Below are 27,471 nucleotides of genomic sequence, written 5' to 3'. Positions count from 1 at the left end.
TTTCTTAAAATAATGGCGAAACCCGGGTCGGGCAGCATACATTGTTTTTAACACGATTTTATTCCTGTGTTTTTTGCAAGTACAATAAACCCTTTTCATTTGCAACCACTGGTACGTACTTCACCATCTTTGCGCCTTCCTTCCTTTTTTGAGCCATATGGAAGTGTGAGACGGGTGATATCTTGGAGTGACGCTCTCTTGGTAGGATCCTAGTTCAGACAAAGATCTTCTGAATTGACGGCTTCTGGTCCTGACCTGCCCTACAACCTGAGCTCCTTGACTGAAGGCACACCGGTCTCTCTCTATGCGCATTACAAGTGATCCTTATGAGTGTATTGCATACATCTGATGCGACAGGTGTCTGAACATACTACACTTTAGTGCATTTTTTTTCACTGCATTTTAGGTTTCCATGCATCTGTTGAAAATCTATGATTGAATGTGGTCCATCTAACTGAAGATTTTTCCGAATGTAAGAAAGAGAAAATAATAGGAACATTCAAAAGAATCCTCTCTTGCAGCGCAATCCTTTCTCCTATCACTTTATCTAACAGACTTTTACCCACATTGTCTTGGGATCTGCAGCGCTTGAGTGGACCTATTTCCTATACAGAGACTTTGTGCTTTTATTCTATTAGTCCTCATCAATAAGTATATAAAAGTTGTAAAAACTTCTGGAGGAAACATTCTGGGCTGCATGCAACAATATTTAATGTCAAAAGCATTGTTATCTTGAGAACTTCTTGGTTCTACATTCTATGGTATTAACACCCATCAGGATCACTTACATAAAGGTGCACATCTGAGTTGCTGTAAATCACACTGCAGTCATCAGCATTGATCTCCATCTTGTCTTCTGGTTTCTTTGACAAGTTCTTCCTAAATAAAATTAGAAGCTCATGTTAACCTGATAAACTTAAAATGATCATTTTTTTCAAGGAGCATCAAGATTCATTCAAATCTTCCACAACTCAAGCACAAATATAAAAGACTGGAACAGCTATAAGATGACAGCAGCTCCATCCAATCCTCTTGCCAGAAGCAAAAGCTCCATTTCTTTGGACTGGAGTGATTGGGTTTCCGCTTCTCCTATATATCATCAACACCTTCTCAAATGGTGGGTCCCCCTGGCAGAAGATAATTAATGATAGTCTCATACTTGGAAGCTCCAGAGAGAAGGTTCACATTGGATATATGGAATGGTGGACATAAACTTTAATAAAAACGAGTGTTGGTCGAACACCAGTTCGGCTCGAGCATCGCTATGCTCGGACGAACATCGTGTGTGCTCAAGCGCGATGCTCAAGTCAGTGTATTTAAATGTAATTTAGCATCTATTTCTGAAAAGTTTATGCTGGGATTTGAACTCCCAAACCCTTGCACATTAGAGGCAAGGACCTTATCCACTCAACTATAAAGCTGGATCCTAGACTGTGACAGAAAAACCTCATAGTAGTTTCTGATGTAGTGAGTATTCCTATTCAGAAGAAGACTTATTTTATATTTCTGTGCAGGTTAACATGTAGCTCTATAGTGTAGTGGTTTGCATCCTTGCCTCTAATGTACAAGGTTGGGAGTTTGAATCCCAGCAGAGACATTTCAGAAACATTTAAATACAGCCAGGTCCATAAATAATGGGACATCAACAGAATTCGAACATTTTTGGCTCTATACACCACCACAATGGATTTGAAATTAAACGAACAAGATGTGCTTTAACTGCAGACTGCCAGCTTTAATTTGAGGGGATTTACATCCAAATCAGGTGAACGGTGCAGGAATTACAACAGTTTGCATATGTGCCTCCCACTTGTTAAGGGAACAAAAGTAATGGGACAATTGGCTTTTCAGCTGTCCCATGGCCAGGTGTGTGTTATTCCTTCATTATCCGAATTACAATGAGCAGATAAAAGGTCCAGAGTTACTTTCAAGTGAGATATTTGCATTTGGAATCTGTTGCTATCAACTCTCAAGATGAGATCCAAAGAACTGTCACTATCAGTGAAGCAAGCCATCATTAGGCTGAAAAAAACAAAACAAACCCATCAGAGAGATAGCAAAAACATTAGGCGTGGCCAAATCAACTGTTTGGAACATTCTTAAAAAGAAGGAACGCACCGGTGAGCTCAGCAACACCAAGAGACCCGGAAGACCATGGAAAACAACTGTTGTAGATGACTGAAGAATTCTTTCCCTTGTGAAGAAAACACCCTTCACAACAGTTGGCCAGATCAAGAACACTCTCCAGGAGGTAGGTGTATGTGTGCCAAAGTCAACAATCAAGAGAAGACTTCACCAGAGTGAATACAGAGGGTTCACCACAAGATGTAAACCATTGGTGAGCCTCAAAAACAGGAAGGCCAGATTAGAGTTTGCCAAATGACATCTAAAAAAGCCTTTACAGTTCTGGAACAACATCCTATGGACAGATGAGACCAAGATCAACTTGTTCCAGAGTGATGGGAAGAGAAGAGTATGGAGAAGGAAAGGAACTGCTCATGATCCTAAGCATACCACCTCATCAGTGAAGCATGGTGGTGGTAGTGTCATGGCGTGGGCATGTATGACTGCCAATGGAACTGGTTCTCTTGTATTTATTGATGATGTGACTGCTGACAAAAGCAGCAGGATGAATTCTGAAGTGTTTCAGGCAATATTATCTGCTCATATTCAGCCAAATGCTTCATTGGACGGCACTTCACAGTGTAGACGGACAATGACCCAAAGCATAATACAAAAGCAACCAAAGAGTTTTTTAAGGGAAAGAAGTGGAATGTTCTGCAATGGCCAAGTCAATCACCTGACCTGAATCCGATTGAGCATGCATTTCACTTGCTGAAGACAAAACTGAAGGGAAAATGCCCCAAGAACAAGCAGGAACTGAAGACAGTTGCAGTAGAGGCCTGGCAGAGCATCACCAGGGATGAAACCCAGCGTCTGGTGATGTCTATGCGTTCCAGACTTCAGGCTGTAATTGACTGCAAAGGATTTGCAACCAAGTATTAAAAAGTGAAAGTTTGATTTATGATTATTATTCTGTCCCATTTATTTTTGGTCCCTTAACACGTGGGAGGCACATATGCAAACTGTTATAATTCTTACACCGTTCACCTGATTTGGATGTAAATAATGTAATGGATGTAATGAAGGAATAACACACACCTGGCCATAGAACAGCTGAGACCCAATTGTCCCATAACTTTTGTTCCCTTAACAAGTGGGAGGCACAGATGCAAACTGTTGTAATTCCTGCACCGTTCACCTGATTTGGATGTAAATACCCTCAAATTACAGCTGACAGTCTGCAGGTAAAGCACATCTTGTTTGTTTCATTTTAAACCCATTGTGGTGGTGTATAGAGCCAAAAATGTTAGAATTGTGTCGATGTCCCAATATTTATGGACCTGACTGTATATAAGTTTGTAGCCATAATATATTTACATATATTATTATATATTTAGAATATATAATATATTATAATATATGCATATATTATGGCTAAAAACATCAGTAGTAGTTTACCACATATTATTCATTCATATATATCAGATGTATAATTTTTTATATAAATATATATATATATATATATATATATATATATATATATATAAAAGCAGGTGCAAATCCCCAATCGTTCCTAGGATGTGGAACAATGACATAAAGCAGAAAAATAAGGCAGCACTCCGGTCTTCCAGTGACTAGGTGGATACTTTATTACACCCACCAGCAATGCAGCATTTCAGCTCTCTCAATGGAGCCAGCTTGACAAAGGTTCCATTGCGAGAGCTGAAATGCTGCATTGCTGGTGGGTGTAATAAAGTATCCACCTAGTCACTGGAAGACCGGAGTGCTGCCTTATTTTTCTGCTTTATAAATAAATATTTTAAATTATATATTTTTTTTGTAATTACACATTTATTTTTTTATATACCTGGGGCTTCTGAGCAGAGTACATATGTAGCTGGTTCCTACACTGCCCTGAATATTGTAGGCTTAGGTAAGTCCAAAGAGAGGCAGTATACTAGTGTTAGGGACCCATCTGCGGAAGCCACCTTGACGCCTGGTAGATGGGCCCGACACACGTTTGATCAAATATGTGCGCTAAGAGCTTCCATTGACTCACTTATAGTCGGTATTGTACCACTTTTATTTAGAATGATCCCCATTTCTTAGCTCTATTGTTTGTATGTATAATGGTGTGCAGCCGTTTTCTTTTATATACATTTTTTACTATTACTAAAAAAAAAATTTAATATAATATCTATTTCTGAAACTGTTCTGCCAGGATTCAAACTCCCAACTTTGTACATTAGAGGCACGGATGTTAACCACTACACTATAGAGCTACATGTTAACCTGCACAGAAATATAAAATAAGCCTTCTGCTGAATAGGAATACTCACTACATCAGAAACTACTATGAAGTTTTTCTGACACAGTTTAGCAGTGGATAAGGTCCTTGCCTCTAATGTACAAGTTTGGGAGTTCAAATCCTTTCAGAAATAGAGTTTTAATTTATATATTTAATATTCTATGACACAAAATAAATGTGTAATTACTAAAATAAATATATATATATATATATCATTTTGCAGTCTGTGCCGCCATTTTTCCTCTATATATATATATATATATATATATATATATATATATATAGAGAGAGAGAGAGAGAGAGAGACAAAGAAAGTAAGACTGCACTCCAGAATAATGGTGAAATAAAGTGTTTAATCACCCATAGTATGGCAAACTTGCGACGTTTCGGCTCACAAGAGCCTTCCTCAAGCTTGAGGAAGGCTCTTGTGAGCCGAAACGTCGCAAGTTTGCCATACTATGGGTGATTAAACACTTTATTTCACCATTATTCTGGAGTGCAGTCCTACTTTCTTCGTCTCTACAATATTGGGTATAGCCGTTACCCTGCACTGGACCTTGCACCCAAACCTTGGTTGGTGCTCCCGCTGGATTTTTTCCTTCTCTCTCTCTATATATATATATATATATATATATATATATATATATACACTGCTCAAAAAAATAAAGGGAACACAAAAATAACACATCCTAGATCTGAATTAATAAAATATTTTTCTGAAATACTTTGTTCTTTACATAGTTGAATGTGCTGACAACAAAATCACACAAAAATTAAAAAATGTAAATCAGATTTTTCAACCCATGGAGGTCTGGATTTGGAGTCACACTCAAAATTAAAGTGGAAAAACACACTACAGGGTGATCCAACTTTGATGTAATGTCCTTAAAACAAGTCAAAATGAGGCTCAGTAGTGTGTGTGACCTCCACGTGTCTGTAGGACCTCCCTACAATGCCTGTGCATGCTCCTGATTAGGTGGCGGACGGTCTCCTGAGGGATCTCCTCCCAGACCTGGACTAAAGCATCTGCCAACTCCTAAACAGTCTGTGGTGCAACGTGACGTTGGTGGATAGAGCGAGACATGATGTCCCAGATGTGCTCAATTGGATTCAGGTCTGGGGAACGGGCGGGCCAGTCCATAGCATCAATGCCTACGTCTTGCAGGAACTGCTGACACACTCCAGCCACATGAGGTCTAGCATTGTCTTGCATTAGGAGGAACCCAGGGCCAACCGCACCAGCATATGGTCTCACAAGGGGTCTGAGGATCTCATCTCGGTACCTAATGGCAGTCAGGCTACCTCTGGCGAGCACATGGAGGGCTGTGCGGCCCTCCAAAGAAATGCCACCCCACACCATTACTGACCCAATGCCAAACCGGTCATGCTGGAGGATGTTGCAGGCAGCAGAACGTTCTTCACGGCGTCTCCAGACTCTGTCACATGTGCTCAGTGTGAACCTGCTTTCATCTGTGAAGAGCACAGGGTGCCAGTGGCGAATTTGCCAGTCTTGGTGTTCTCTGGCAAATGCCAAACGTCCTGCACGGTGTTGGGCTTAAGCACAACCCCCACCTGTGGACGTCGGGCCCTCATATCACCCTCATGGAGTCTGTTTCTGACCGTTTGAGCAGACACATGCACATTTGTGGCCTGCTGGAGGTCATTTTGCAGGGCTCTGGCAGTGCTCCTCCTGTTCCTCCTTGCACAAAGGCGGAGGTAGAGGTCCTGCTGATGGGTTGTTGCCCTCCTACGGCCTCCTCCATGTCTCCTGATGTACTGGCCTGTCTCCTGGTAGCGCCTCCATGCTCTGGACACTACGCTGACAGACACAGCAAACCTTCTTGCCACAGCTCGCATTGATGTGCCATCCTGGATAAGCTGCACTACCTGAGCCACTTGTGTGGGTTGTAGACTCCGTCTCATGCTACCACTAGAGTGAAAGCACCGCCAGCATTCAAAAGTGACCAAAACATCAGCCAGGAAGCATAGGAACTGAGAAGTGGTCTGTGGTTACCACCTGCAGAACCACTCCTTTATTGGGGGTGTCTTGCTAATTGCCTATAATTTCCACCTGTTGTCTATCCCATTTGCACAACAGCATGTGAAATTGATTGTCACTCAGTGTTGCTTCCTAAGTGGACAGTTTTATTTCACAGAAGTGTGATTGACTTGGAGTTACATTGTGTTGTTTAGGTGTTCCCTTTATTTTTTTGAGCAGTGTATATATATATATATATATATATATATATATATATATATAATGAAGCAAAGGAAGGCAGCACTCCAGATGATGATGAAAAAGTGGACGGTTTATTCCAGCTCCATAGAGAGAACTGAAACGTTGCTGATGAGTGAATAAACCGTCCACTTTTTCATTATCATCTGGAGTGCTGCCTTCCTTTGCTTCATTATTCATACTTGGGATCTTGGTCGCAGGTCCCTCAGGAGGATTTTTTTGCACCCGCACGTTTTTTTGTGTGCTGCTTCTTTCCTTTCTGTTTTTTATATATATATATATATATATATATATATATATATATATATATATACAGTACAGTCCAAAAGTTTGGACACACCTTCTCATTCAAAGAGTTTTCTTTATTTTCATGACTATGAAAATTGTAGATTCACACTGAAGGCATCAAAACTATGAATTAACACATGTGGAATTACATACATAAGAAACAAGTGTGAAACAACTGAAAATATGTCATATTCTAGGTTCTTCAAAGTAGCCACCTTTTGCTTTGATTACTGCTTTGCACACTCTTGGCATTCTCTTGATGAGCTTCAAGAGGTAGTCCCCTGAAATGGTTTTCACTTCACAGGTCTGCCCTGTCAGGTTTAATAATTTGGATTTCTTGCCTTATAAATGGGGTTGCGACCATCAGTGGCGTTGAGGAGAAGTCAGGTGGATACACAGCTGATAGTCCTACTGAATAGACTGTTAGAATTTGTATTATGGCAAAAAAAAAAGAAGCTAAGTAAAGAAAAACGAGTGGCCATCATTACTTTAAGAAATGAAGGTCAGTCAGTCAGCCGAAAAATTGGGAAAACTTTGAAAGTAAGGGCTATTTGACCATGAAGGAGAGTGATGGGGTGCTGCGCCAGATGACCTGGCCTCCACAGTCACCGGACCTAAACCCAATCGAGATGGTTTGGGGTGAGCTGGACTGCAGAGTGAAGGCAAAAGGGCCAACAAGTGCTAAGCATCTCTGGGAACTCCTTCAAAACTGTTGGAAGACCATTTCAGGGGACTACCTCTTGAAGCTCATCAAGAGAATGCCAAGAGTTTGCAAAGCAGTAATCAAAGCAAAAGGTGGTTACTTTGAAGAACCTAGAATATTACATATTTTCAGTTGTTTCACACTTGTTTGTTATGTATATAATTCCACATGTGTTAATTCATAGTTTTGATGCCTTCATAGTCATGAAAATAAAGAAAACTCTTTGAATGAGAAGGTGTGTCCAAACTTTTGGTCTGTACTGTATATATATATATAAAATGTAATAAATGGCAGCACCAACCTTAAAATGTTGAAGATTGGGTGCAAGCTCCAATGGGAATAGCGTCCCAGGATAATATCAATGAAAAAAAGAGCAGCACTCCGGTATGGTGAAAAAAAGAAAGCTGTTTATTCACCCAGTGGTGACGCGACGTTTCGACTCCAACATGAAGCCTTTCTCAAGAAATATAAAATAAGCCTTCTGCTGAATAGGAATACTCACTACATCAGAAACTACTATGAGGTTTTTCTGACACAGTTTAGCAGTCAGCTTTATAGCTGAGTGGATAAGGTCCTTGCCTCTAATGTACAACGTTGGAAATTCAAATCCTGTCAGAAACTTTTCAAAAATTAGATTTAAAAACACTGGGTGTCCCCAAGCACTGACTCCATATATGGATATAGCTATATATGGAGTCAGAGCAGGGACTCCTAAGCCGAACTAGAGTCCTGACACCCTCCCCTCTTCCGAGCAGAGGGAGGGGGTGCCTGGGGTTCTCCCATTGACTTCCATTGTGCTCTGGTGCTCGGTAGAACACCCGAGCATTGAAAAGTGTTCTACACGAGCACTTTGGTGCTCGATCAACACTAATAAAGACATTTGGTGAAGCTCTCAGTGTTGGTGGGGCCCATTTTGAGTTTAGCTATGGGGAGTTTAGTCAATTGCAATGAAATGTTTTTAACAGGGAAATGCTAGCTTTCCCCACAGACTCTGGTATTGCAGTTCTGCTCAGTTTATTTAAATTAAGGTAAGCTGGAACACCACACACTGGCCATGGCCATGGACATAAGTGCCACTGTTTCTGTTTCTAACTCTGGTCCACTTTATTGCAATTTATTATATATATATTTTTTTTTTCTTTTTTTTTCTTTGTACAAAATACTATTACGATAGCGAAACTTACTTTCTGAAATGATGCATGACTAGGAAACCTCCAAAGAGCAGCAACACAATGACAACTACACAACTGACGGAAGTGATCATCACAGTGTTGGCACTTGATTGAGCTGGGGAAAAGAGAAAAAATAATAGATATTATTTCCAGAAACAGTTCACCCTTGCCTAGAGGTTGTGTTTGGTAATGCAGCCCCATTGATGTAAGTGCAATTCAGGTCTAGTGCCAGACAAAGCCAATTGACATGAGTTGCACTCTTTCAGAAAATAAAGCAGCTTATGGTCAGTTCCTACATTTTAGAGTCTCTTCATTCAAACAGACCATGCAGCCCATCATACCATGGTTAGGTCAATGGTGGACAAAAGCATTAGGCTACAATGAGACAATGTTCCAATTAGAGATAAATGAAGTATTGAAAAATTTTATTCGGCTGCTTTGCTGAAAAATTTGCTTTGTGATTATTTACTTGGTCATGAAGCACATATCTTTGTAACTAGTGGGTGCAATGACAAGGAACGGTGATTGTGCCGCCCCCCCCCCATTATTGTACCCCTCAGATACCGTTTCATATCTAATCACAGAATCTGATAGCAATATTACTATGTAAAATAAAATAAATAAACATTCTTACCTCATCCATTTGATCGTGAAGAGCCGGCCGGCGCCATCTTGATTAAAGATCTAGAACGAAATCGGACTTGGCCCGTGATGACGTCATCAGATGGCCAAGCGTGGTTACCATGCACGGGATTTCATCTGAGATCTTCAATCCAGATGGCTCTTCACGCTCAAATGGATGAGGTATGATTTTTTTTTTTTTACTGTTATTTGGGGGAAAAAAGATTCGCTACCACGAAGCACAAGGAAATTCAGCTTTGTGGCAAATCAAATTTTCCCTGAAATGGAGTTTGACTCGCTCAACACTATTTCCAATGTGAGAACCCTTATCTCTAAATCATATATATACAAAGCAGAAAATAAAAAAAGCATTACATTGTTGGGAATTTTATTTTTTTAAATGTTTGAGAATTTTTGAAAATAATTTTAATACTTACTGTAATCTAACAATAGTAGTTTAAGTTGTCCATGTTTATTAGAGACAATGCACTGGATAGTCCGGATATTCGCCCGGCTCGACGTAAGGATCAGCGTGCTATTGGTCATTGCATTTACTGTCACGGTAGAAATATTAAGTTCCTTATTGTTGTGGTTGGAAGGATATAAGTTATCATCAATATCCCATTCAATATTTGCGGTTGGAAATGACTGGATTATACAGGCACATTCGACGAATCCTCCATAACTCCAGCAGCTGGAAATTTTCCCAGTAACTGTTCTGGGTTTATCTGCAATGAAAATATATAAATGTTCGATCTACAGATACAGTAGATATGAAATGTTCTGACCCAGTCTGTAGAATAAAGGATCTCAGTTTCTTCGGTCAATGGGAGTACGAAAAGTTGTTACCTCAGCTATTATAATGTTATGGCCAATGCGTGCAAAACGTCACAAGAATGGGCGACCCCAAGGCCCTTTTTTTCTAATAAATTATTGGAAAATATTTTCCTCAGTAATATTTGTGTTTTTTCCTTTGAATTATGACTCGTAAACCCTGAATTCACAGTATGATAATATATCAGCTTCCAGAACTTGTAGAAGTGGAAATTCCAGTTTCAATAGGTTGTCCAAGCTACAAATTTTGATAACCTGTCCTCAGGATAGGTCAGTAGTAGCAGATCTGTTGAGTTTCGACACCCGGCACCGCCACTGATCAGCTGTTTCTGGTAGTCGTGGTGCCAGAAACTCTCCATTATATTTAGAGTTGAGCGAATCCGAATTTCATAGAAAATTCAATTCGCCGCAAAGCTAAATGTCCTTGTGCTTCCAAGTAGCATATAGATTTTCCCTGAATGTCCGTAAACAAAAAAATTAAAACAAATCCTACTTCCCTCATCCATTTGAGCGCCGGCCACCACCATCTTGATTGATGATCTCACACAAAATCTTGTGCACGGTGACATATGATGTCACCACACCGGCCAACGCCATCATGGGCCATGAAAGATTTCGTGCTAGATTTTTAATCAAGATGGCGGCAGCCGATTCTTCGTGATCAAATGGATGAGGTAAGTATGGTTTTATTTTATTTTACACTATATTATTACTATTATAGGCCGCGATCAGCTATGAACACAACATCTGAGGGGTACAATGACAGGGGCGGCACAATCGCCGCTCCCGTCACTGCACCCACCACTTACAAAGAAATGCACTTTGCGACAAAGTGATTAGTCACAAAGCAAATTTTTTTTGCAAAATTCAGCAAAGAAGCTGAATCAAATATTCAAATACTTTATTTGATGCTCATCTCTAATTATATTATATTTTATACTTTCTGGTGCCGTCTTACTGCACCTCAGCACCTATTTACCTACAGTACAGACCAAAAGTTTGGACACACCTTCTCATTCAAAGAGTTGTCTTTATTTTCATGACTATGAAAATTGTAGATTCACACTGAAGGCATCAAAACTATGAATTAACACATGTGGAATTATATACATAACAAACAAGTGTGAAACAACTGAGAATATGTCATATTCTAGGTTCTTCAAAGTAGCCACCTTTTGCTTTGATTACTGCTTTGCACACTCTTGGCATTCTCTTGATGAGCTTCAAGAGGTAGTCCCCTGAAATGGTTTTCACTTCACAGGTGTGCCCTGTCAGGTTTAATAAGTGGGATTTCTTGCCTTATAAATGGGGTTGGGACCATCAGTTGCGTTGAGGAGAAGTCAGGTGGATACACAGCTGATAGTCCTACTGAATAGACTGTTAGAATTTGTATTATGGCAAGAAAAAAGCAGCTAAGTAAAGAAAAACGAGTGGCCATCATTACTTTAAGAAATGAAGGTCAGTCAGTCAGCCGAAAAATTGGGAAAACTTTGAAAGTAAGGGCTATTTGACCATGAAGGAGAGTGATGGGGTGCTGCGCCAGATGACCTGGCCTCCACAGTCACCGGACCTGAACCCAATCGAGATGGTTTGGGGTGAGCTGGACCGCAGAGTGAAGGCAAAAGGGCCAACATGTGCTAAGCATCTCTGGGAACTCCTTCAAGACTGTTGGAAGACCATTTCAGGGGACTACCTCTTGAAGCTCATTAAGAGAATGCCAAGAGTGTGCAAAGCAGTAATCAAAGCAAAAGGTGGCTACTTTGAAGAACCTAGAATATGACATATTTTCAGTTGTTTCACACTTGTTGGTTATGTATATAATTCCACATGTGTTAATTCATAGTTTTGATGCCTTCATAGTCATGAAAATAAAGAAAACTCTTTGAATGAGAAGGTGTGTCCAAACTTTTGGTCTGTACTGTAATTAGGAACTGAACTGCAGTACCCCAACACGGCCACTACACAGTGTATGGCGCTGTCTGCCTCCAGTGCAGGGTTCCCAGGTGTCAGATCTTGATGATCTATCCTTAGGATAGGTCATCAATATCTGTGGCCCAGACAGACACTTTAACTGCAGTCTAGAGATGAGCAAATCGATTCTAACAAACCAGACTTTGTCAAGATTTATTTTTTTATTCAAAGTTTTTGAAATTCTGAATTTTGAAAATTCTGCGTACATTTGAGCACCTTCCATGCACATTCGGGTAGAACTGATTCATACACAAATTGAATCGCCTGGCAAATTTGTATGAATTGGACACAAAATAAACTTAAATCCCTTCCGTCTCAGCACCATATATGGGGCTTCAAATATGGAGCCTGTTCAGGGGCGCCAAAGATGCCTGGTCTCTGCTATTTCAAACACCAGAGGCCAAATGCTGATCGCAAACGGAAGCATGCACTTCTGGGTCAGGAAAGGCTGAGGGGGAACAAAAAGAACCAGCATATCAGAGCTGTAATTCCTATAGAGGCCTGCAAGTGGCAGGGTTCTATAGGATAACGGCAATTGAAGCATGTAAGCCAAAATCAACCTCAAGATTGCATATTCTCACCTCCTAGGAGGGGAAGAGGGGAGAGAAAAAAGTTCATAAAAAGTAAAAATTTAGATCATCCCTCTTTCCTCAGAAATGAAAAAAATATATAAACAATAAAAAACATAGAGTTCATGGGCATCGTCATTTTCCAAGATGCCTGAACTATTAAAATATACAAATATTTATTCCATATGGCGAATGGTATAACATTAAAAAAATCTAAATGGACGATTTGCTGCTTTTTCATCGCTTCAGGTACCAAAAAAATTTAATAAAATGTGATCAAAATTTCACACATGCTCCAAAATGATAAAAACTACAGATCATCCCGTAAAAAATGAATCACACAGCTCCGTAGACATAACTATAAAAAAAAGTTATGGGGGGTCAGAATATGGCGACGAAAAGAACAGAAAATATTTTTTTATCCGTTTTTATTTTTTTCTGTATTAAAACACAAGAAAATCAATATAATTATGGTATTGCTGTGGTCATACTGACCCAGAGAATGAAGGGCATGGATCAGCTTTACTGCATAGGGAACTTCATAGAGTCAAAACCTGCATTTTCTTTCCAATTCCACCCCATTTGTATATTTTCCTGCTTTCCACTACATTTTATGCAATATTAAGTGGTGTCACTAGAAGTACACCTTGTACTGCAAAAAAAAAGCTAAGGGGTAAGGGAACAGAAAAGTAAAAAAGTTATGACTCTGAGAAGGCAGGGAGGAATGTGCTAAAATAAAAACGCAAACAAGAAAACTCCTCAGAACTCTAGGTGTTAAGAAATTTGCTCATCTGTATTGCAGCGAGATTTACATTTTTAGGATTCTGAAGAAGACCGGAGAGACCATGCAAAGGAAGAATGATGGAGAAATTATTTTTATTAGAAACCTACACAACAATATTTGGCCTGATACAACCATTAGTACATGTAGTATCCTTTCTCACCCTTTCTCTTGGCTTAACATATCCAGAGATGTGTAAAGAGAGATAATCAGCTTTTTCATAACATATGATTCAGTGATATTGCGTCACAAGATGTCTTTTATATGTGTCTATATGCGGCCACCTAGTGGTTGTGATGTGAACTGCAGCCTGTCGAGGCTGTTAAATTTGTTTAATGAGAAATCTGAGTCCTTAACCAAATTCAAGCTAAAGTAAGTGAGGACACAGCTGTATGGCATGGTGGTGGCACGAACCCAACAGTCGCCATCTAACCAGAGTCAAGACCACAATGCTACCCCACCATAGTTATCATGTTATTCAACCTGCACGGTGAAAACCAATTCTGTGTTTTGTCCATCCCACCTCCCCAGTAACCGAATAAAAAGTAATCAAAAAGTTGTATGCACAGTTAAATGGGACCAATGAAAGCAACTGACTGTCCCGCAAAAAAACATTCCCTTACACAGCGCTGTCGAGAGAATATGATGAGGTAAGTGCGATGAATTTTTAAGGTATTTGTATTGTGCAAAATAGATATAATAAAACATAAAAAACTATATACATTTTGATTGAAGATAACGTCATGTATAGAGCACAGTGAATGCTATAAACTGCAGGGAAAAAAATAAAAAAAGTTATGAAATTGCAGTTTTTTTCCTATGCCCCCCAAAATTTAAACAAAAACTTAACAAAATGTTTATGACTGTAAAATGTCATTAGAAAATATAAATCGTCCTGCAAAAAACAAGCCCTCAAATGGCAACATCAATGGAAAGTAAAAAAAAAAAGTTATGGCTCTCGGAAGGCAGTGAAAGAAGACTAAACTGGCTGCGGTGTCAAGTGGTTAGTAATGAACCCTGACATTCCACCATGAGGTACAATTTTGTGATTTATTTTTTTGGGGTTTATCTTGATTATCTTTACTTACAGGTCACTTTGATGTTGACCAAGGACAATGACTTCCCATAATTATTAGTGGCTTCACAAGTGAACTGTCCTTCATCGCTGAGAGATACGTTGGAAAGCGTGAGAAGGCCATTGACTTTGGTTTGGTTAGTGCTTGGACCAGAAGTTGCCCAGGACAGTGAAGCCTCCGGGAGACTTTCCGCTGTGCAGAGTAAAGAGATTGTGGATTTCTCCAAGACATATATCATCTGCTGCTTGACTACGGTACAATCTGTTGATAAAGAAAGAAAAATTAAGGAGTAAGTAATATTGAATGGCACAATTTATTTAAATTGAATCCTAAAAAACTGGCAACATTTTTGATATTTCTCATTGTACTTGATGGTAGTCATTAGTCTAGATATGAAGCTGGAAACAGTAGGTCCATAGACAATACAGTTAGGACTTCCAGATAGAAATGATGTGATATTTAGGACACTTTATTGAATTTATTGAATTATCGGTTTTATTGAACAACATAAAAATTTTATAAAAAAATAGGGTTCGGGATCTGCCAGACCCTACAGAAAAAAATATCTATAACACAAAATGATCAATTTATCAAGCAAGAAAATAGTCTACAACAGAAAACTACAGCACAAAAGTAATCTAGATTACAAAAATCACTACCACACAAAACATAATCTACATCACCATCTAGTGGTAGAACTAATGAGTGCAGAATCATCCATAAAGAGATTGGGTTACCTTTAGTTGCTGTACAGATTATATTTGGTGTTCTGGGAGGATCTGAATAAAATACATGTATAAAAGTATGTTAGTAAATTTAGAATGATGCAGAAGGCACTAAGAGAGGTAATAAATACACCCATATATTCTGCATGGCTGACCGAGAGGGATCATTTCATTCACTCCAGGACTCCAGAAGTCAGTGAATGTAGTGGGGTCACCACATCTATTCTTTTGCATACTGCCTCGCTTAACAGGGCCGGCGCCACCCATAAGCAGAGTAGGCCACCGCGTAGAGCGCACTCTTGCTGGGGGCAGGCGCTCTGGAGTCTGGCCGCAATAGAAGTCACAGTAGCAGACTGCTACTAGCAGTGGCATTGCGAGGGGGGTGAGACGAGTGCGGGCCACACCGGGTGACATGTCTGATGGGGTGATCCCGGTCCGGACCCAACACGCACGCCTGCGCTGCCAGCCCCGCCCCTTTAAACTTACACTGTCCCAGCTCCCTGGCAGCGGTGGCCCCGGCGCTCCACTATCCTCCTTAGTGCGTACAGCGTCAGGACATAGTACGCACACTATGACCTGATGCTTCACACTGTCAGGTGACAGCACCGGTGGGAAGACGGGAGCGCGAGGAAGAGGAGCTGCAGCGTTCTACCTGCCGCAATTATTTAAGTTTTGATGGGGGGCATTGGGGGCTGAGTGGGGGGTCTTTGGGCTTATCTGAGGTCTGAATGGGGGCTGAGTGCTGGTCTTTGGGCTGATCTGAGGTCTGATGGGGGGTCTGTGGGCGGGTCAAAGGGCATGGTCAATGGGCAGAGTCAAGGGAGGGCGGCAAAATTAGCTTTTGCCTAGGGTGGCGAAAATCCTTGCACCAGCCCTTCTTAAGAAGGAAGGCTACGAATATATAAGGAGACGACTGGCAGTGTAATGAAATGGTAGCAATGCTTGCATGGAGCGGCACCTCTCTGTAAACAGATGATCGGCGAGGGTGCTGGATGTCAGACCCCTGCCGATCTGATACTGATGTAAGGTAACGGCCAAAGGGTGAGAAAGGCGCTCATAGGGTAAGTAAATTGAGGTACAACAGCTTCCTTCAAAGAGCTGGTGGATGCGATAGACTCACCTGTTATGGTTGCACCGAAGTTAAGTGCAACCGTATTGCAGGTGAGCTGTGAAGTATAAAAGGTGCAGGTCGGTGCTGCCAGATGCGTCAAGAAGCCCCTTGGGACGAAGGCCAAGTCGCCACTCGGGTATATATTGGAAAACGTATCTTAGCTTGTCACTGTGGAGTGATCAAGCTGGTAGACGATCATAAAGAGCATTACCACGACCCGATACAGGATGCAATTAAGTTTATTTTGAGACAATGCGTTTCGGGGTCTCGACGGCCCCTTTATCAAGTCTACATGGAACATAGATAATAGGAAAAGTACAGTAAAAAATAATAATAAATAAAAACATATATATGTACGTTTCAAAGTTGTATATGGAATTTGGTATAGACAGATGTGTACATGTATATGTACATTTAAGAGTCGTATATGGAATTTAGTATATAGTTATATATTTGCATGGATGAATATATAAATATTGATAAAACATATAGATATCGATAAAACAGGGGAAAACACACTCCATTGGGTGGGCGGGTGCATCAATAATTATAAGAATATATAAATATATATAAAAATATATAAAAAGAAGGCTGTAAGAAATCTCTCTGTATACATTCATAAATAAATAGGTTAATTATAATTAAAATATATAAAACATAGATGATAAAATATTCAAATACTCGGTTAGGTGAGTAGATATCTCATTGGTACTGATTCATTAGTACATGTGAAAATACCGTATATATATATATATATAATTAGCTGACATATACACTGCTCAAAAAAATAAAGGGAACACTTAAACAACACAATGTAACTCCAAGTCAATCACACTTCTGTGAAATCAAACTGTCCACTTAGGAAGCAACACTGAGTGACAATCAATTTCACATGCTGTTGTGCAAATGGGATAGACAACAGGTGGAAATTATAGGCTATTAGCAAGACACCCCCAATAAAGGAGTGGTTCTGCAGGTGGTGACCTGACCACTTCTCAGTTCCTATGCTTCCTGGCTGATGTTTTGGTCACTTTTGAATGTTGCCGGTGCTTTCACTCTAGTGGTAGCATGAGACGGAGTCTACAACCCACACAAGTGGCTCAGGTAGTGCAGCTTATCCAGGATGGCACATCAATGCGAGCTGTGGCAAGAAGGTTTGCTGTGTCTGTCAGCGTAGTGTCCAGAGCATGGAGGCGCTACCAGGAGACAGGCCAGTACATCAGGAGACGTGGAGGAGGCCGTAGAAGGGCAACAACCCAGCAGCAGGACCGCTACCTCCGCCTTTGTGCAAGGAGGAACAGGAGGAGCACTGCCAGAGCCCTGCAAAATGACCTCCAGCAGGCCACAAATGTGCATGTGTCTGCTCAAACGGTCAGAAACAGACTCCATGAAGGTGATATGAGGGCCCAACGTCCACAGGTGGGGGTTGGGCTTACAGCCCAACACCGTGCAGGACGTTTGGCATTTGCCAGAAAAGACCAAGATTGGCAAATTTGCCACTGGTGCCCTGTGCTCTTCACAGATGAAAGCAGGTTCACACTGAGCACATGTGACAGACGTGACATAGTCTGGAGACGCCGTGGAGAACGTTCTGCTGCCTGCAACATCCTCCAGCATGACCGGTTTGGCATTGGGTCAGTAATGGTGTGGGGTGGCATTTTTTGGAGGGCCGCACAGCCCTCCATGTGCCCGCCAGAGGTAGCCTGACTGCCATTAGGTACCGAGATGAGATCCTCAGACCCCTTGTGAGACCATATGCTGGTGCGGTTGGCCCTGGGTTCCTCCTAATGCAAGACAATGCTAGACCTCATGTGGCTGGAGTGTGTCAGCAGTTCCTGCAAGACGAAGGCATTGATGCTATGGACTGGCCCGCCCGTTCCCCAGACCTGAATCCAATTGAGCACATCTGGGACATCACGTCTCGCTCTATCCACCAACGTCACGTTGCACCACAGACTGTCCAGGAGTTGGCAGATGCTTTAGTCCAGGTCTGGGAGGAGATCCCTCAGGAGACCGTCCGCCACCTCATCAGGAGCATGCACAGGCGTTGTAGGGAGGTCATACAGGCACGTGGAGGCCACACACACTACTGAGCCTCATTTTGACTTGTTTTAAGGACATTACATCAAAGTTGGATGAGCCTGTAGTGTGTTTTTCCACTTAAATTTTGAGGGTGACTCCAAATCCAGACCTCCATGGGTTAAAAAATTTGATTTCCATTTTTTTTTTGTGTGATTTTGTTGTCAGCACATTCAACTATGTAAAGAACAAAGTATTTCAGAAGAATATTTAATTAATTCAGATCTAGGATGTGTTATTTGTGTGTTCCCTTTATTTTTTTGAGCAGTGGATTATTGGTAAGACTGTCATATGTTGGCACATATTTGGCAGGAAATATTTGCGTATTAAAAAATACCTGTGTCACCCTAGTTTTTTGTGCAGCTGGGTGTGTACTGCCTGGTTTCTTCTAAAAAAAGGCGCATGTAGGGTCATGTGAAACAAAAGAAGGGGGGGTGGGAGGGGGTTCATTTAAGACTTTGGCTAAAATGGACCAACCAGTAAATATATATATATTATGACCCTCTGACCCTATTTTTCTTCTTTTCTCTCCTTTCCCTCCTCTCTCTCCTTGCTTTCTCCTTCTTTATCTCCCTTTCTCCTCCTCCCCCACTTTCTCTCTCTTCCCCTCTTCTTTCCCTCCATTCCTCCAATATCTTTTTCTTCTCAATCCCATATATATATATATATATTAATCTTTTTATTCTCCCTTTATATGTTCATGCCTTATATACATTAAAAAAAAGGAGATAGGTTATCAAATAAGCATACACAAATGTATCTATTTTAGGTTGGTTACCTTAATTTTGTTCTTGTTACACTTTGAGTGAGTGTAGCGGTTCACCTCTACAGTCCTATGTGCGGCACGTGTAGAAAGGGCGCGCAGGCAGAGAGGTCTGCGCGCGCTGTGAGGGAATTGATATCGGGAGGTCGGGGGCGTGGTTATGCAAATGCGGGAGTGCCGGACGCTTCTTTGAGCGGCACGGCTGATGTACTTGTTAGCCAGAGCAGTTCTATAGAAGCAATTGGTCTGGGGAAGAGAAATTATGTATTGTAGGATCTTTATCTAAAGGGGGGTGGCAGTATTAATGGGACATGCTGGGTATTAAGGGTGACAGGACCTGGTGGGAGGATATTAAATAGAGTGGGTGTGTGTATTGATATATGAAATATTGGAGGGATGATTGATGTGATTGGAGGGGAAGACAAAGGGGGGGGAAGTATGAATGAAATTGGAGGGAGGTAGTGATATAAGCAATGTGCTATAATTAAATGGTGAACTATGTTGGTGTGCTTGGTGATAATACTACTCAGGTGTAATGATGAGATGAATATGTAAGATTAGTTATTATCAGGACATGCGATGGAGTTACTCTGGGATTGAGTTCCGAGTTTGTAGGTTTGCAGCCAAAAGGATGGATGCACATTTGCGTATATATAAGGAGCAAAGAGTTAGTGGAGGAAGGGGGGGGTGGAATAAATAAACACAAAACGGGGGGGGGGAGGGGGGGACCCAGACTCAGAAACATTTGCTTTCCAGGGTTTCATTGAGTTTATGTGGTTCTAATGTATACAATTTGAAGATCCAAAACATTTCTCTCCTCTGGAGAGTCTTATATCTCGCTGAGCAGTTTGCGTCGATCTGTTCAATTGGAGTAATCGTCAGCTTTGTAGGGTCTTTATTGTGGACGTTGAGAAAATGTCGGGACACGCTATGCTTCATGAAGCCCTTCACGATGTTTGACCTATGTTTGTTTAAGCGTTCTCTGAGTGTTTGTATCGTGCGACCTACATATTGTAGTCCACACTCACATTCCAGGAGGTAGATTATATATGATGAGGAGCAGTTAACAAAACTTTTGATGTGAAACTCTTCTTTTGTGAAGTTGCTCCTAAACTCTTTTCTACGATGGGTTATACTATTACAGCACTTACACAAAGTGTTATTGCATTTGTAACTGCCTACAGTATCAGAATGTACATTGATTTTTGTAGGGGGCTCTTTCTGTTTCAGCTTTCTTGGGGCCAGTGCATTCTTCAAGGTCCTCGCTCTCCTGAACGTAATCCGTGGTTTTTGCGGAATATTATGTCTGAGGTAGGGGTCGTTTTTCAGAATATGCCAATGTTTTGTTAGAATGTTCCTAAGTTTGGCATGATTTGAATTATAGGTGGTGATAAACGGAGGTCTGTACTTCGATTCCTCTATTCCTTTGGCATTCGTTTTGTGTGAGGTTCTTTGCACGTTCATATGCCCCATTTATAATTCCGTTTGGGTATTTTTTATTTTGGAATCTAGATCTTAATATTTCGCTTTGTGTTGTGAAATCAGTTGTGGTTGAGCAGTTCCGGCGTATTCGTTTGAATTGGCTGAAGGGTATGTTCTTTTTCCACTTACTATAGTGTGCGCTTCTGAAGTCTAAATAGTTGTTTCCATCCACCAGTTAAAAAAATGTTTTGGTCAGGATAGTTTTATCATCAGTGTATAAAAGGAGTCCAAATATTCGATTGAGGTTATTGAGCTGTTAACCGTGAAATTAAGGTTCCACTCGTTGGAGTTCAGGTACGACACGAAGGCCTCGGCTTCCTCATCATTTCCCTTCTAGATGATGATCAAGTCGTCGATGTAGCGTTTATAGAACACAATCTTGTTTCTCCATTTGTGTTGGTTATAGATGAATTCCTCCTCGAAGCGACCCATATACAAATTTGCGAAGCTTGGCGCGAAACGCGTCCCCATTGCGGTTCCTTTCCGCTGTTTGTAGATGTTTTTTTCAAACATGAACACATTGTGTGTCAGGATAAACCTAATTGCTTCGCTTATGAAAATCTTATGTTTGGGGGACAATTGGTCATCAGTGTCCAGATAATAGTTTGATGTATTAATGCCTGCCTCGTGCGGGATGTTTGAGTAGAGGGAGGCAACGTCCTATGTCAGCCAGCGGTAAGTGGGGTCTTAGTTGGTGTCTTTGAGCAGTGAAATGAGTTGGGAAGAGAGAGAAAGTGGGAGAGGAGGAGAAAGGGAGAGAAAGAAGGACAAAACAAGGAGAGAGAGGAGGGAAAGGAGAGAAAAGAAGAAAAATAGGGTCAGAGGGTCATAATGTATATATATTTACTGGTTGGTCCATTTTAGCCAAAGTCTTAAATGAACCCCCTCCCACCACCCCCCCCTTCTTTTGTTTCACATGACCCCACAGGTACGGACATGCGCCTTTTTTAGAAGAAACCAGGCAGTACACACCCAGCTGCACAAAAAACTAGGGTGACACAGGTATTTTTTAATACGCAAATATTTCCTGCCAAATATGTGCCAACATATGACAGTCTTACCAATAATATACGTCAGCTAATTATATATATACGGTATTTTCACATGTACTAATAAATCAGTACCAATGAGATATCTACTCACCTAACTGAGTATTTGAATATTTTATCATCTATGTTTTATATATTTTAATTATCATTAACCTATTTATTTATGAATGTATACAGAGAGATTTCTTACAGCCTTCTTTTTATATATATTAATATATTTATATATTCTTATAATTATTGATGCACCCGCCCACCCAATGGAGTGTGTTTTCCCCTGTTTTATCGATATCTATATGTTTTATCAATATATATTGTGGCAAAACCAACCTCGCCACTGGGTTTTGGAGAGGCCTGTTTACCAGCCTCTTGCCTCAGGATTATGGCCCATACTAACTTTAAAGGAGAAGACAGACCGGCCGCACAGCTTAAATCTGTCTTTGGAATTGTATTTTATGTTATGTGAGGGTACCCAGATAGCTAATTGTATTGTATTTGTGTATTCTGAGTGCCATTCACCTAATGATATGCACTCAGACTTGAGCTATCTGGGAATATGTTAAATGTCTTTGTTTGCTGTGGGGGTGTGACATTGTGTGTTTGGGTGGTGATTTCTGTTCTGTTGTCTCCACATGTGTATTGGCGATTTCCCTTTGTCCTGAGAGATAATTGAATTGCTCCTCGGGTGTCTCCAGGGCAGAGAGGAGGAAACCATGATGCATTGTGGGGATGTGTTGTGTCTGTGTATCCTGAGTTGCTACGTATCTGTCCTGTGTCACAGTCTTCCTTCTGGTCCCCTAGGGGCGTGTCCACCAGATGGGGACCTGCATAAATACGGGCGGGTAGCCCTCAATAAAGTGTGCCTGTTTTATCCTTCATCATGTTGAGGCTGGTGTTTGGATAACTGATCAACACTGGGGGATTGCAATACTCCCCTGGCTTTACTACTAGCTCTTGTAAGAGCTGTTCCTGCTCTCTGGTTTTAGGAGAGGTTCACCCACTGGAGCCTGGAGCCTTGTCGTAGGTCCAGGGTGGGTAGGAGACGGTGAGACCTCAACCAAGCTTCGGCGGTTCGTGGGGTCTGCAGTGCGTACGGTGTCAAGTGGAGTGCTTGGAGTCCTCGGAAAGCACTAGTAGCACCTATCGACGGAGGTACCCGGTCGGGGTGCCAGGAGATCCGTTACATCTATATATTTATTAGCGGACCATAATTCATATCTAACATCTCTGAAATGGTATGGGCGTTTTATTGATGACATGTTGTGGGTTTGGCAGGGTGATGCAGAAGACTTGATAATATTTGTGGATTTTCTGAATGGTTGAATTCCATCGATTAAACTGACTATGACCAGCGATCCCACTTCAATTGTCTTTTTGGACTTAGTATTATCAGCTGATCATATGATCAAAAAAGTTGACACCTGTACCCATCGTAAGGTTACAGCTGGGAATACATTACTTCATGCATCATCCTGCCATCCCCCACATGTGGCCAAGAATATACCCAAAGGGGAGATGTTGAGGGCACGTAGAAATTGCTCATCTTTCGATCTGTTTGAGAAGGAGGCATCTGACATTTCAACCAGGTTACAGATCAGGGGATATTCGAGAGAAAATATTCGAAAAGCCAAGGAATATGCAACTTTGGTGAACAGAAAGTCACTCATATTTACTCAAGCTAAGAATGCTAATAAAAAGAAAAGAAAAAATAGAGGAAAAAATGATAACACGCAGGTCCGCAGTCGAAATTTGAGCAACCCTGCGACTTTTGTCACTAATTTTAGTGAAGAATATCCCCTTATCTGTAACATTTTACGTAGACATTTCCCGGTTATAGGTTTTGATGAAGGTTGGGGGGACATCGCGGAGGCAGGTATTAGATGCATCGCAAAAAAAGCACCAACTGTAGGACAAAAAGTCAGTCCTAGTTTGTATATGGAAAATGCAGGGTGTGAACCAGTCTGGCTGAGCACGAAAGGAAACTTCAAATGTGGAAGCAAAAAATGCATATGTTGCACATACATGTCAGTGAGTAAAGATATTGCATCTACATCGAACAATAGCATACACAAAATGCGGCAATATATCAACTGCAATACTGAATATGTAATCTATGTCATCACATGCCGTGCTTGTATGCTGCAATATGTGGGATGCACAATCAACCAGCTAAAAATAAGAATTCGGAAGCATCTGAGCGATATCACACATATTGCAACACGCAATGTCTCAGCGGCCACATCACACTTTGCGGTAGTACATAAGGGCGATACCTCTGCGTTTTGTGTGCAAGGAATTGAGAGAGTCACGGCTCCAATTAGAGGAGGAGACCGTAGGCAAAAATGGTACAGTCGTGAAACATACTGGATGTTTAATTTAGGAACATGTATACCTAGAGGATTGAATAGGAAACATGACCTAACTTTACAATATAAATGAAGTATTTTCTGTCTTTTCTGAAACTGTGGATCACTTCCCACTTGATTGGGGTGTTTCTCTTAGTAATTAACAGGTCAGGAACACCTGATGCTGTTCTGGAGCATGGAAACTGACCAATCAAATGGGAAGGGTTGTTCCTCACTGTGTATAAAAAGGAGATTTTAAGTTTTGTTTAGTTGTCTTGATGAAGGGCTAAGATATAACAGCCCGAAACGCGTCACAGCATACTACTCTGCTTTTGATGTCTGTTTTTAAAGAAGTGGAATAAAGAAGCCTTTTATTGTGAAGAGCTGGAATTCGTTTTCTTTTTTCATCTATATATTCATCCATGCAAATATATAACTATATACTAAATTCCATATACGACTCTTAAACATACATATACATGTACACATCTGTCTATACCAAATTCAATATACAACTTTGAAACGTACATATATATGTTTTTATTTATTATTATTTTTTTTAATGTACTTTTCCTATTATCTATGTTCCATGTAGACTTGATAAAGGGGCCGTCGAGACCCCGAAAAGCGTTGTCTCAAAATAAACTTAATTGCATCCTGTACCGGGTCGTGGTAATGCGCCTTATGATCGTCTACCAGCTTGATCACTCTACAGTGACAAGCTAAGATACGTTTTCCGATCTGATATTGATGACCTATCCTGATGATAGGTCATCAATATAAATAGCAGGACAACCCCTTTAATGGAGATTTAAAGCTAATTTCACACTAGCGTTAAAATCTTCTAGCAGGCTTCTCCGGCATAGCGGGATGCTGCCTGCACCACTAGAGTCTATTGACTAAAATGGGACCCAGTGGGGATCCGGCCTATTTTCGGCATTAGTGCCTGGATTCTGAATATTTAGGCTAAAATATAGATTAGGTAAGCCCAAAAAAGACCTCTTCCTTCACAGTTATGATTGTACAAAGAAGCACAGCCATTATGTAAACTTTTCTGAAAACTCAGGTACGATTTAAGGGCTCATGCACACGGCCATGTGCGCCCCGCATTACAGATTCGAACCCATTCATTTGAATGGGTCCGCAATCCGGGAGATGCGGTGCGGAGCGGAAGCACGGATCGGAAGCCCACGGAAGCACTACGGAGTGCAAAACATGTTCTATTTTTTTATGGTGCGGACGGATCACGGACCCATTCAAGTTGAATGGGTCTCGATCCGTCCCGGCCACCGCACGGATGTTGCCCGTACATTGGGGGACCACAAATTGCGGTCCCCAATGCACGGAACGGCTGCACAACGGCTGTGTGCATGAGCCCTAACCCAGAACTGGTAAAAATGCACTAAATGTATCAAACCTTTGATACATTTGGGACAAATTACAGCAAAGAAGATTTTAAAATTGCCCTCATGGTAAAAAAAGGTATGGGTTGTACAAAAATATATTTTTATTAGAGTACACTACGAGGAGCCTGATAAAATAGTAACAACCTGTAAATTCCTCTTCCCGGTTGGAATAGAGGGGGAGGAGCTTAAGTGTTTTTACTGTTGTATCAGTTTCCCGGCAGTGTCACCTAATAAAAAAATTATACCTTGGACAACCCCTTTAACAACAGAAAAATGAGATAATGGCAGACAAGTAATTATCCATTTGAATGTCCCATGGTTTCTTAGGAATTACTCACAGTGAACAATTATTTGAATGGTCCTGTTGGAGGTCCCATGATCATTCTGTCCCGAACACCAGTATTTCCCAGCATCACTAAGACTTATATTGTGAAGACTGTAGACCAGCGTGCTTCCACTAGTTGGTCCTCGTTTCGCTTCATCTCCAACAAACCAAGTAATTTCCGCCACTGGGTTACTGTCCACCAGGCAGTTTATCATCTTGGTGTCTCCTTCTTTGACTATAAACGTATCATTTGTGTCACCAGCTAAAAAAATATAAAAAATCAGTGACAGAGGTAACAAAATAGAGAAAGAAATGATAGGAAGAATCTTACATATTAAAAGTGTTTGTCAGGACATTAGTATTGATGATTATTTTCAGTATAGTCCATCAACATTTCATGAGGGTGGTGCCACATACTTACCTGGCTGACTGTAGATATGGTCCTTAGGGATTACACCCTAGAGTTCTAAAGGAGCTCAGTTCAGTTATTGCTTTGCCTCTGTTCATAATATTTACAAATGCTTTAATGACAGGCGTTGTACCAAGAGACTGGCACAAGGTGAATGTGGTGTCCATTTTCAAAAAGGGTGCTAGGTCTTCACCAGGATATTATAGACCAGTAAGCTTAACATCCATAGTGGAAAAAATGTTTGAGGGCCTCCTATGGGACTACATACAAGATTCTGTAACTGTCAATAATATAATAAGTGACCTGATAAAAACCTGATTTGTTTTTATGAGGAGGTGAGTAGAAGCCTGGACAGAGGAAAGGTGTTCGATCCTGTCCCACACAGATGACTAATGGGTAAATTGAGGTCTATTCTTTTAGAGAAAGTTTGTAATTGGAATGAAAATTGGCTTCATGATCGTATCCAAAGAGTTGTGGTCAGTGATTTCTGCTCTGAATAGTCCCCGGTGATAAGTGGTGTACCCAAGGTTCTGTGCTGGGTCCCATATTATTTAACTTATTTATTATTGACATAGAGGATGGGAGTAGTAGTGCTGTTTCTATTTTTGCAGATGACACCAAACTTTGTAATACAGTCCAGTCTATGGAAGATGTTAATATATTACAAGCTGACTGTTTGAGCCTCCACTTGGCAAATGAGGTTCACTATAGATAAATGTAAAGTTATGCACTTGATGGCTAATAATCTGCATGCGGCATATGCCCTAGGGGGAGTAAAATTGGGAGAGTCACTGGGTGTATTAGTAGATCATAGACTAAATAACAGCATCCAATGCCAGTGAGCTGCCTCTAAGGCCAATAAAATGTTGTCTTGTATTCAAAAAGGTATGGACTCGCGGAGCAGGGATGTAATATTGCCACTGTACAAAGCGTTTGGGCGGCCTCAACTGGAATACGCACTTCAGTTCTGGCCACCAGTCCATAAAAAGAATGCCCTGGAGTTAGAAAAAGTACAGAGGAGATCAACTAAACTCATAAAGGGGCTGGAAGATCTTAGTTATGAGCAAAGATTAAATGAACTAAATTTGTTTAGCCTTGAAAAAAAAAAAACGTCTAAGGGAGGACATGATTAACCTGTAGAAATGTATAAACGGACC

General features: G+C 40.9%; 1 protein-coding gene across 2 annotated transcripts in view; it reads right to left on the bottom strand.

Annotated features, from left to right (window-relative positions):
• Positions 1-27,471, bottom strand: part of LOC120991832 (sialic acid-binding Ig-like lectin 16) — a 56,440-nt gene that overhangs the window by 2,244 nt on the left and 26,725 nt on the right. For both annotated transcript variants that reach the window (XM_040420588.1, XM_040420594.1), the window contains 6 exons: positions 25,919-26,167; positions 15,361-15,402; positions 14,636-14,884; positions 9,830-10,120; positions 8,784-8,886; positions 789-876 (listed from right to left, as the gene is read on the bottom strand). In XM_040420588.1, coding sequence (XP_040276522.1) covers positions 789-876; positions 8,784-8,886; positions 9,830-10,120; positions 14,636-14,884; positions 15,361-15,402; positions 25,919-26,167 — 1,022 coding nt within the window. The remainder of the gene's footprint in view (positions 1-788; positions 877-8,783; positions 8,887-9,829; positions 10,121-14,635; positions 14,885-15,360; positions 15,403-25,918; positions 26,168-27,471) is intronic.

This window comes from Bufo bufo, chromosome 1 (assembly GCF_905171765.1).
Source record: "Bufo bufo chromosome 1, aBufBuf1.1, whole genome shotgun sequence".
In the NCBI taxonomy this organism is placed as follows: domain Eukaryota; kingdom Metazoa; phylum Chordata; class Amphibia; order Anura; family Bufonidae; genus Bufo; species Bufo bufo.
Note: the sequence above shows the minus strand (reverse complement) of the source record. Positions and strands in the feature narration are given on the sequence as shown.